Source organism: Nyctereutes procyonoides, unplaced genomic scaffold (genome assembly GCF_905146905.1).
Source record: "Nyctereutes procyonoides isolate TBG_1078 unplaced genomic scaffold, NYPRO_anot_genome, whole genome shotgun sequence".
NCBI lineage: Eukaryota > Metazoa > Chordata > Mammalia > Carnivora > Canidae > Nyctereutes > Nyctereutes procyonoides.
In genome coordinates this window covers 57,967,090-57,979,745 of record NW_026575146.1, presented here as the reverse complement: position 1 = coordinate 57,979,745, position 12,656 = coordinate 57,967,090, and the positions used below count along the sequence as shown (strand labels likewise).

Sequence of the window (12,656 nt, the reverse complement as noted above, 5' to 3'; positions counted from 1 at the left end):
CAGCCGCCCGATCCCTGCACAGGATGTTACAAACAAGGAGTAAAACTCTTCTATTCCAGAAAATGCTCCTCATCTTCAGGGCCTGTATTTTGGAGAGTGCGCCCTGGGGTGTGCCAGTCCTGGCTCTTGCTTCTCTTTGCACTTCTGTGCTTTTCCCCATGTGGCTTACAACCAATCCCAAGTGCTTTCATAGCCCTGATGCGTTAAGTTACAGATGGCAGATTAGATCTTTCTCTCGGTTTTACAGAAAATGAGGTCTGTGGCCTGCAGTGTCTTTCTATTCTGCTTTTTGGGGATGGCTTCCAGAAGGAAAAGTAGAAAATGCTGATTTATACCATGTTCTTCCTAGAAGTTACACATTTCTTCCTAAATCCTCATAAACCATCTATTTAATGACCAGTTCTACAGGAAAAAAAAAAATTGCTAAGGAGCAAGGAGCAGTAGCCAACATCAGCCTAGAGCTTGGACTTGCCTTTTCTGCTCAACATTCTTTGGCCTTCAAATATTTATATTTTAAGGTACCTTAGGGTATAATTAGGTGAGTGAATTTAAATCCTCTTATTGTTTCATTAATTTTTCTAGCAAATCTTGGGTTGCATCCTCAGCAGTCATATTTTTCTACCCCATTCTCCTCCCTTCTCCCTAATAGGTAAGAAAGAGGCAGACCATTCACCTCACAGACCTGTGCCATGACTCCTGGGCTCTCTAGCCCTCTGTCCCTTTCTTAAAGCATCAGTGTTCTATTGCTACTATTGCTATTATTTGTCTTTATGCGCGCTTCCCAAAAAGAAGGCCTTAGTCGCATTCTGTGGTGTATCCTTCCTCACTTCATACGTTTCGGAGATCCAGCTGGTAGGTAGAATGACCACCTGAATGAAGAAATCATAACTGGTGGTCCTTCTCTTAGTAAGAATTTCATCCGGCACAGTTGAAAGAAGACAGAGATACTGCGGCCCCACAGTACTTTGCAGCAGGAAGAAAGGGCAGGAGGTGGGAGGCGGGAGGGGGGAGGATCTTAATCCTGGTAGACAGGAACCCTGATGCAGTGATAGAGGCCAGGTTTGGGAGTCTGACATACCCTGGCTCTGTCCAGTCTCCTCTGCATGCTGGTTGGTGCTTGAGTGATCTTGGGCAAGTTAATGAATTTCTCTAATGAATTGATAGTAATTGTGTCACCAGGCCTTGGCAGATGTTAAGGGAGAGAACAGTATAGTCATCAGTACACAGCAGGTCCATGGAAAATCTTAGTTGCATTTATTCCTGCCTTGTTCTCTTTTTTACACTCATTATATCTCATCAGAGTTTTTCTTTGAAAATTATTATCTTTCTTGGTATTTTCTGCAAACCCCAGCACTTCCTGAATGTCCATGTTTTTGATGCTCTTCTCAGTAAGATGCTACTTGTCTGTCCTGCCTTTCGATAGGATCTCCTCCTTCCTTATTGTCAAATATTCCTTTTAAACTCTGGCCTCCTGGGAGAACATGTGCAGCCACACGGGTGTGACAATGGCTGCCCTTTTCTTCCCAGCCAGGACCGTTTATGATTGTATTGTTAGCATTTCATTTTCCACAGTCTTCCATCATTCTAGAGGTGCCATTCATTTTACTGCTCAGGACAATCAAACAGAACTCACCTTTCTTATGGACTTACTTTATGAGATTTATATCCCTCTGATTCACAGACATGGTGTCCATGAAGTCTTGTGGTCATGTGCACCTCTGAGTAAAAACATTATATGTATGTGTCCCCCAAGTATGCTAGCATTTATCTTTTAATTATGGGAATGTACTACAGTAATAATAGAAAGCATAAGAGGAAGAGCTCGATATAGAGATATATACATACATATGTATGTATATACATTTATATACTATAGACACACACATGCATAGGCATGTCTCTGTGTATATATATACACATAAAAATTTATGTAGCGTGTATTTTATGAAATACAAAAATAGAAATAAAAAGAATGAATGGAGGAAAAAAAACAAATACACGTAGGCTGATTTTGGGTCTAGCTCAGCCACTTACCCTGGGCCAAAATTTTTTGGAACGTAACTTAAAACTTTTGGATCCCTGTGAGGGTCTGCTGTACTCAGGTTTGCCAGGGAATTTGGCTTACAGAGACTTTAATGAGCTTTGTTTTATGAAACTAGAAGAAATGCTGACCAAAGTGCTAAAAGCTTTGGAAGCTCCAAGTACTGCTCCTAATGGTCATCACAAAACTGCTTCATCTCACACTCCACTTTACTTGGGCCAAATATCTATATGTTCGGGCAGCTGCATTTACTTGGGCAAATATCTATAGTTCAGGAACTATAGGGGGAAACTTTTGGGCCTGATTAGGTGCAGAGAAGTAATAGTATTTGCTGGCACAGCTTTACGTGACATTTCTTTGTTACTCAGTGTTACTCAGATTCTTCTAGCTCTGGCCCTTGTGTCCATCACATGGTGGGTTTTACTCAATCATGTTGTACAACATAGACTCTTACTGAACCATCCCAGCTTAGCAAACCCTCAAGAAGTGGGTGAGCATAACACATACCTTAACTCTTATTTTATTTTTAAAGATTTTATTTATTTATTTGAGAGAGAGCACACACAAAGAGAGCAGGAGAAGCAGACTCCATGCTGAGCAGAGAGCCCAAAGTGACGCTTGATCCTAGGACCTCCTGAGATCATGACCTGACCCAAAGGCAGATGCTTAACCGAATGAGCCACCCAGGCACCCCTCCACATACCTTAACTCTTAGCTGCTAATTAGAATCCAATATTTACCTCACAGATTCACTAGTGTTCAGTATGTGTTAGGTGAACAATTGTATTCACTTCCTAGGCCTGAAGAAATTAGAAATCAGAGCTTAGTATTTTCTTCTATACCCCAGTGTATCACCCTTCATCCTCCCTGGGGCATGTTCAGTCAAACCCCACTGAAGAACACTGGTCTGAGGTCCATGCCACTGAAGTTCTTGCTCTTTCCTTCACCTATCACTAACCCCTCGGTGACTTGGGCCAATTTCTCCCCAAGCTTCCTGCCACTTCTGCTTCTCTATCCCTTTCTTGATGGTCAACACTAAGCCTCTCCTTCTACTATAGCTTTTGTGTTCTACCAAGATGAAATTATCATGAATTACCACAGTCTCTAGAAAAACACGTCCTGCATTTGTTGTTCTCAAGTTTCCAATCTCTGCTTGATTACAAAAGAAATATTGGTATATATGAAGCAATGATTTCACACTCAATCCTTGAACTAAAGTATGCCCCCACTTATGTCACTTGCTCCATCTCTGTAGACTTTAAATGACTAAGTCTGGCAAAGAACTGTTTTTTTTTTTAATACACATTTCCACATAACTGGTTCAAAAGAATTAATAGTTATTAAGGATCCTGTATGGACAGTCTTGAAAGATTGTCCATTATTGATTGCTTTATAAATGTTGCACATTGAGTTTGCAGTTGGCCTCCTGGGTATCATGACACGAGAATGACACTGCTCCTGGGATAGAAGAGTGCATGATTTTTCTGCAGTCTTAGGGAAGGGCACATTCTCTCTTGGTTAGGTGAATCACGATCAAATTAGCCAGCCTAACCATCCTCCCCATGCATGCCCCCCCCTCACCCCCAGCACAGAAAAGCTTTGAGAACAAAGCTCAGCTTTCACTCACCAAGCTGAGCCATGACATAACATGACATGACATGAAGCTCCTTTTGCTAACCCTTAGGGAAGATAGGCCTCTGCTGATGGGTAAAGAAGAGGAGTGGGTTGAGAAAAGTCAGTATAAAGTGACAGTGTTGTCTTATCTAGCGTTCTGAGAAGGAACCTGCTATGACCACATTGGGGGCCAAGCAGTTCTCCCTTATGCCCTGCACACCTCCGCGAATGCACATATTTGCACAGACCTCAGGGGTCCTCCATTTCTGCTTTATGTCCTATGGTAATTACTTCAAATACTATCAGGAGGGTATCTTTCCTTTGGGAAAAATATGCAAGTGTGTCCCCCACCCCCACCCCCGATTTCTCAGCCTTTCTCAGCCTCCAGCAGAGGCTGCCTCTCCTAAGGAGCTCGTGGTCTCCATGTCTCACTCTCCCAGCATCTACCTTAAAAGATCACAAATGCAGTGAGCCGCTGGATGTGAGTATAACAGAAGAAACATTTTGCAAAGAGTAGTTCAGAGTCAATTATATGAGTTGAAACAGAATCAAAGGACATTGCTGATTTTTTTTATTTTTATGTATGCCCATCTTTCCCTCTTACTTTGACCCCAATAAAATCCACAACTGGAGCTATGGGTTTCCCAGGATCTGACATTATACTTAAGGCCTTCCAAGGTCACTATTGGTAATGACAGGGTGGGAAGTAATTTCTGGAATTTGAAACAGAAGCCAAACAATCAAGGAAATGGAAATTAAAATAATCAGTAATATGTTAACCCCAAACTTGTAAAATATTAAGGATCAGAAGATGTATAATGAAATTAATGCTTTTATACTTGGTGGGTGAGGAAGTAATTCAGTCCATTTCCTGGAAGATGTTTTAGCTGTAGGTGTTGGCAACCTTAAGTGTCTGTGTACTATAGCCTGATGAGTCTAACACGAAGAACTTATTCTTTTTTTTTTTTCGAAGAACTTATTCTAAGGAAATAATTACTGATAAGACATAAAGATGTATTACAAGAAGGTCCTTTGCAGCAGAATTTCTATTGTAAAATTAGATTTTTTTGCTGTAAGTAATAATATATTGGGACATGTTTATGTTTATAAAAATAAAAATAAGTGACAGTGGGGAATTATTAAATACATTGTGCTATATCCATATAATGCTACTGAAACATATACTGTCAAGAAGTATAGGATAGGGGTGCCTGGGTGGCTCAGTCAGTTAAGTGTGAGGTCATAATCTCAGGGTCCTAGGATGGACCCCACATCAGGCTCTCTGTTCAGGGAGGACTCTGCTTCTCCCTTTCCCGCTGCCCCTCTCTTCATGCTCTCTCTCCCAAATACATTTTTTAAAAAATAATTCTAGGATAAATGCTCACATTAAATCAAATTAGGAGATATGAAAGAATATTTTAGATGATTTTATTAAAAATTGACATTTATAAAAATGATAGGAGGAAAAATACCTGGTAGGAAAATACTCTATAGTGTTAGCTAGAAGATTCTTTGTCCAGTGATGTTATGGATTATTTTATTCAATTTCTGTTTTTCTTTATTTTTCAGTTCTACAGTGAATATGTAACACTTTATAATCTGAAGAAATATCATTTATTGTTGAATACATGTGACTAATAAAAATCCCATAAACATAGTCCCTTCAAATTAGTCATCAAAGGTAACATCCTATTAGCTGTTCTTAGCCAGTTCTCACTGGAATTACATGAGTCTTCATCTGAGGCCTCTTAAAATCAATCACATTTGTTAACTGTTTGATGTCAGTTTGAGATTTTATCTTATCCAGTCTTTGCACAATTATTGCTTTGGTAGCTCAATGGGTAACCCATAAAGTGCATCTATTAGTTAAAGCCATTTCTGTCATTGCTGTTGGTAAAACCAGAAATATCATTAATTTTGTAATTTTTTAGATCAAGAGATTTTAACTGTCAGACTCTTCTAACAAATATATTAGTAGCATCTAGATAAACACACACAGACATATGCAAGATACCAACCATGCACTCTCAAAACCCTCATGAAGTAGGTAGGTATGTGTAGAGGGTGCCCTCAGTGTTTATGAAAAGGTAACCTGCCTTGTCAAATGATGGTTTTTTTATTTTTGTTTCTTTTCTTTCTCCTCCTTCTCCTCCTCCTCCTTCTTTCTCTTCTTTTCTTTTCCTTTCCTTTCCTTTCCTTTCCTTTCCTTTCCTTTCCTTTCCTTTCCTTTCCTTTCCTTTTCTTTCCTTTCCTTTCCTTTTCTTTTCTTTTCTTTTCTTTCTCTTTGGTGTGTTTTCTGCCATACAGACAGAGCTATGACATTCAGATTGTGGCGCTGGTAAACCAGACGGGCTTCAGATCTGGGAACATCCTCGATTTAAAGAATCCTTTCTTTAGGTAAGAAGTGCTTTCATCCATTTCACTACTATGTATATAAAATCTCAACTGACCGTATGACCACATAAAGAGGTTCAGAATAATGCCATCATTCCTAAAAGGAAAAAAAAAAAGCATCTACTCTTCCTCTCCCAGGAGACTTGGATCTTGAGACAGAGTTGACTGTTTTCTGTTCCATTTATTGGAATTCAGTATGTAATAATCTGATCCTGAACCAACCAACACTGGAGAGTCCTACAAAGTGAACTCTCATTCCAAATGAACTATAATGACTATGTGATCTCAGGCAAAGTCACTTTCTTCTGTCACTTGGTTTTCTCATCTACAAAATGTGAAGTTGAAATCTGGATTCCTCTGACATTCTCTCACTAACAGATGATTTTACATCGCAGTTATTCCAATATATCTAAAATGTGAAGTCCATTCAAAGTATGTTTTTGAGACATTTTTTGAAATCATGTAAGTCAGGACATACCTCTCCTTAGAAGTAATGCAGATTTTATCTGATACAAAGAACTTGCCACAGTGAGAGGGACATGACAGATGTTTCTGGAAAAACTCTCCATCTTTATACCTAGTCAATATGGGCCTGCTAAAAATCCACACGGGAAGTCAACCCCACAATTAAAGCCACTGGACACTGTCATTCTTGACTTCCTTATTTAAAAAAAAGGATCTTCTCTCATATTATAATGTCTCTCAAGGCTTTATTCAAAGCATCATGTCTCTATAGTACTGAAAAGCATAAAGAGAAGAAAAAAACACAGGAAACCAAACCAGGAGTTCTTTGGCAGAGATGAGAAAATGCAATTGTTACCTTGAAGCATAGGAGGAAAAACACAGACAAGGCTGCCATTGTTTATGTTGTATGCAAGCTGTTACACATAGTAATTGTCACACATTTAAGACCTATTGCCATTTAGGGATATGGATGCCATCTTTAATTCTGAAGGAAGAGGGGAGTTCGCCCACCCACCCCCCTATGCAATCCTATCATGTAAAGTCAAGGGCACAGATTGTGGCCTCAACATGCTGATTGACTGTTCACTAGGACAATTTGACCTGCTTAGGCCTCAGTCTTCTCATCTGTGAAATGGGATGAGCAACATAATAATGTCCATACCATGTCCAAGTACTTAACAGTTGTCATAATTGGTGTTTAATAGCTAGTTTCCTGTCTTTCTCCCTTTTCTTACTGATCTCTGTATTCCTACTCTCTCAGTAAGTAAATAGACAATGATCTGTAGTTCATTCCAGACAGAATCATTTGGATTTGGGAATAAAAATGAATTTTTGTAGGATTTCAAAAACCCACCTTTTCAGTGCAAGAACCATGTAAACTAGTAACTCTTGAGTCTTGCTGCTACACAATGGTTGTGGTCAAAGTGAGGGCAAGTCCAGGTCGAGTGACACTCAAGGTGGCCATAGCATTGTCAAAACGGACGGATTCTTGAGTGGGGGTGTGAGGGCAGTGGAAGCCTTTCCTTTTCCCTTCTCTCACTCAGCACCAAGACTGACTGACATATTGAATTCATTCAGTAGATAAGGGTGCTTAAAAATATGACTCCCCTGGGAATTCCAGATCTTGATTTTTTTTTTCACCAACCCTTTCCTAATGTATAGGCCTCAGTGTCCTCACTGAAAGTGTGTGCTAAATGACCCAAGTCTTTGAAGAGCACCTAGCATGTAGTAGATGCTCAGTTAAGTGTTCAGCTGTAACACCCTTCTTTTGTCCACCCCCCCCCCATCAATTCCAATCTCCTAATGAGCATTAAGAAGCAGCACAGGTGTGTGAGTGTGTGTGTGTGTGTGTGTGTATGTGTGTTGGGGAGAACTAAAATAAGTGATATCATCCAGAGGAATTATTGCTAATTTACTACCAAGCTAAATAACTTTCTGTCTGCCTGCTTTTTATTCTACTTATTTTTAGAGCACAATAGACTTACACAGAAAAACAAAAGCTTCATTTTCAGCTTTTGGCTGATCACTGATACCACCTAAAAACATCTAATGTGGCGTGCTAAAAACATCTCAAGATCAACAAGTTAATTACTCAAAACATGAATATCTACCATTAAATGTAATGCACAGGTTTCTGTTTTTCCTTAGGCAGGTGGAGAGACCTTCATTTTGATTATTCATTATTTTAAGATAATTTGAAAATAAAAGCAGGGCTAACAGATGTTGCTAAAAGCGAGCAAAGGGACAAAATGACTTCAATGGCAAAGGAAAGCTTTCTGGTAACCCAGAAGAATCTCCAAGGACTGTGAGGCCAGTCCATCATACGGGTCCCACAGAGTGTGTGCCTGGATCTGGCTGGGTTGTAGAAATGCAGCAGCGACCAGGGCAGACGTAGTCCCTGCCTTCATGAAGCTCAGATTGTTGTGGGAGGGGAGTGGGTCTTAAGTAGCTAACTGCATGCTTAGTTCTGTTATCATAACTGCAATGAGTGATGTATAGAAAGAATAGGGGATGCCAAGAGAGCATTGATGAGGAGACCTAGACCAGAGTTAATCCGTAACACCCACCACTGGTACCGCAAATCCAGGAGTAGCTGGAGAACCCTGTGGTACTTGGTGGCAAAGTCCCTTTACAGGGGAAACTGGGCCTCAAGGTTTCCTACGGAAACTTGAGACCTTGAGCAGATATGCCCACTTCAAAGAAGCCTTCCAAGGCCAAGGGTGGCTTAGGGTGTCCCTGTCACATCACTCAGAGCCCTGTGAAGACACCACTTTTAGGGTACTTGGATGACTGTGTCTCAGTCATTGGTTTATTTGTCTGCAACCCCTCATCCCTTGAGCACAAGGTCTTGCCTGCTGCCATTTGTAACAGTGTGACATTTGATGAATGGGTGAATGAATGTGGCCCCAGGGGGCTCCTGAATGGCCCCCGAGAACTGAGTTTGCAATCAAACTGCTATGGCCCAAAGAGCATTTCTTCTCCTATGCTGCTGCGAAGAGCCCAGGCTCTATCCCATTCACAGTGTCTCACAAAACAGTTTGATCCTTCTCCCCACCCAGACATTAATTCCTTCAGTTTGCCCAACTTAAATATTGCTTCCCTTCTTGCCTTTTTTTTTTTTCAATCAATTTATTATCTAACCATCCCATGCCAGGAGCTCTTCTCAGTGCTAAGGTATATAACAGGGAATGAGAGTAGTACAAACTCTCTGCTCTCGTGATTCTAGAAAGTCTTGTGAATTGATAGGTATCCAGACAGACATCAAAAAAGCAATGAAATAAATAATTTCAGCTAGTGGTAAGTTTCCTGAAAAAACATAAATAGAGTAATATCTACCTGACCTCAAGACTCTGGATAAACCTGCAGTAACCAGGGCAGTGAGGTAGTGAAGAAAGGATGCCATGCAGATGGATGGAACGGGAAAGAAGTCAGAAACGGACTAACACATTTACAGTCCATTGATTTTTGACAGAGTTGCAAAGATAATTAAATGGAGACGTGACAGTCTTTCAGAAGTGGTACTGGAATGACTAGATATCTAAACGCAATAAAAATAGTGACCTTCCACCCATAGCTCACACTATCTATAAAAATTAACTCAAAAGGAATCTGTGGATTGAAACATAAAACCTAAAAATATAAAACTTTGAGAATAAAATGTAGAAGAAAATCTTTGTGATCTTTGGGTTAGACAAAAATTTCTTAGATATGACGTAATTCCCCAAAAGAGAAAAATGATAAATTGTCATTTATCAAAATTAAAAACTTATCTCTGAAGGACCTATGATGGGAATGAAGAGATGAGTTACAAACTGGGTGAACATATTAGGAAATCACATTTCTGAAAAAAAAAATAGCATCCAGAATATAAAAAGAATATATGATATAATACTTTCAAAAAATTCCAATAATAAGAAAATGATTTTGTTAAGGGCAAAAGATTTGAACAGACCTTCCACCAAAGAAGATATAATAGCAGTTAAGCACACAAAAAAGTGTTCAGCCTCATTAGTCAACAGGGAAATAAAAATTAAAACCTTAATGACATACTGGTACACATCTATGAGAGTGGCTTAAAATAAAAATTCGGACAATACCAAGTGCTGGTGAGGATGTGAGGCTATCAGAGTTCTCATTCATTGTTGGGAGGAATACAAAATGGTACACTTTTGAACATAACTCATTTCTTATATTGTTAAAATTGCACTTGCCAGACGACCCAGCAATCTCACTCCTGGGCATTTACACAAGTGAAATGAAACTATATTTGAATGTTTAAGGGAGTTTTACTTATAATCACCCAAACTGGAAACAGTTAGAATGTCTTCCAAATGGAGAATGAGTAAACAAACTATGATCCATCCATACAATGACAGGATTTTCAGTAATAAAAAGGAAAGAAATACTGATACACATGATAATACAGATGAGACTCAAATAAATTAAGCTAAAGAAAGTGAAAGAAACCAGGCTCAAAAGTCTACATAATGTATAATTCCACTTATATAATATTCTGGAAAAGGCAACACTGCAGATACAAAGAATAGCTCTGAGTTGGACTTGAGAAAGGGTTAGCTATGTAGAGATGTGGCAACACTTTAAGGCAATGGAACTTTCTGTATCTTGAATTGTAGTGGTGGCAAGACATGTCTGTATGCATTTGTCAAAACTTGCAGAACTACAATAAAAGGGGTGAATTTTACTGTATGTAAATTTTTTTCTCAATTACATGAAAAATTACAAAAAAAAAAAAAAAAAACAACCACCAAACCCAAAACTGCATAAAGAGATAGCAGAAAACAGAGGGTCAAAAAGTACTAGAGAATGGCAAGACCAGGGATTGGATGTGGGTGTTGTTTACATTGAATAGTCTGGGAGGCTTCTCGAAAGAGGTGGCAACTGAGTGGCAACTTAAATGTCAGGAAACAACTGTCATGGGCAGATGTGCAAGCAGAGCCTTCTACAAAAGCCCAGTGAGGGCCAACGGCTGAGGTAAAACAAGCCTCCCAGATAGCAAGAAGAGTGAGAAGTCGGTGCTTAGTCTTTGCTGTAAACCTATTTTTAAAAATAGAAAAAGAAAGAAAAGAAAAGAAAAAGGAAAGAAAGAAAAAGTTCTTTCAGTGAACAAAAATCTGGATCATCATCTGAGATCTGAATTTAGGCTATGCATAATCAAACTTACTAAATATAGTGGGTAAATATAGATCCAAGGCTGCCCATAAAAACTCCAGGAAGGGCATGGGAGTGGGAAGGGGAACAGGGGAGGGGACGGGGAGGGAGGGGGAAGGCGGAAAGCACAAAACTAGCCTGCCCATGGCTTTGGATCCTCGTGGGACTTACTTCCTCAGTATCATAGAAATCACCTTCTCTGTTTTAGGTTTGCTTAGAAGATAGCCCCAAGCCAATCAATAAGTAAAATGAAGGCCCGAGAAGTCCCTCAACGTCCAAGTTCATATTTCATGTTCGAAACATGCACTCTAAGTTTTATGAGGATGATTAGGTTGATTTAAACTCCTTTTTTTTTTTTTCCTAACTTGAAATACGCATCCTAAGTTTATTGGCAAGTCTATTTCTTGGTGATGCTTAGACTGGCTCTTCACAGCTTCCTGCATGTGGCTCAAGAACAAGTTCTTCTCAATTTGTGGTTTCTCTTTATTATGATTTTTTTTCTTTATTATGATTTTAGTAAACCCAACAGTGTTGCTTTCGAAGTATTTACAAAGAAAACTTAACAAAACCCTACCTCACATTTATATGTATGCATATGTATGACACAACACAAGGGCATGCTAGGAGTGAGCTTCTATTTACAATTGTAAGCTGTTTTCACAGGTATTTTCACCAATCAACACTAGTTTCTAGCTGAGCGATGTGTTAAAGAATTTTTGCCTTATTCATGTAATAGAACAATATGATGTCAGGAATGTTCTTCATTGGCAATATTTGATGACTCTTTATGTAGTTAAGGAAATAAAGCTGGAACCTTTGTCAGTTCTTTTAGGTTGACAATAAAAATGTACAGTGCGAGATACCAACGAGGCCTCTCTTTTACTTTAAGGCGTTTGTTATATGTCACATGTCAACGGTGATGAAAGATGATCTTTGCAAAGAGCAGGTTTCCCCTGGCCCAGATGACTCTTATAAAAATAGATGTCACATCAGCAGGACAAGTTAATGAAGCCCACGGCCACTGGCTGATGGCAGAGGGGGGTTGGGGGGAGAAACTGGAGTAAACCACAAGGATGTATCCTCACCCACAGCTGGGACCTTTCCCCTCTGCGGCTTTGGCTCACTCTGGCCACTCCGTTTGAAACAGCCGTGCCCTTCTGTCCAGCCCAGCATCCTTCCTACATCACTACGGGGCATCCCTTCTAGTGGACCCTCACCTGCACACCTTCTGCCGTCCTCCAGGCTCACTCAAAGATGCTTTCCCACCTTTGACACATCTCCTGTCCCTCCCTTAGTCTAACCCCTTCTTGCAGCTCTATATTACCTTGTACCCTAAACACGCACACACATCCTCCTCTTCTATTAACAAAGATCTTTGTGGGTTGGAGGAAGTCCGATTCACTTTAATGTCTAGCAATGCCTAAGGGTACACCTCATGCATCAAAGGTGCTGAATAAATGTATATTGCTTAAAC

The 12,656-nt window shown here is 39.7% G+C and overlaps 1 protein-coding gene across 2 annotated transcripts in view; it reads left to right on the top strand.

Moving 5' to 3' along the window:
• Positions 1–12,035, top strand: part of LOC129500407 (histone-arginine methyltransferase CARM1-like) — a 241,801-nt gene extending 229,766 nt beyond the window's left edge. Inside the window, exons 12-13 of one of the 2 annotated variants that reach the window (XM_055310825.1) lie at positions 5,963–6,052; positions 11,391–12,035. In XM_055310825.1, coding sequence (XP_055166800.1) covers positions 5,963–6,052; positions 11,391–11,400 — 100 coding nt within the window. In that variant the 3' untranslated portion in view covers positions 11,401–12,035. Of the gene's footprint in view, positions 1–5,962; positions 6,057–11,390 lie in introns of those variants that run through there. The other variant, XM_055310826.1, reaches the window with a different exon arrangement.
• Positions 12,036–12,656: the final 621 nt, after the last annotated feature.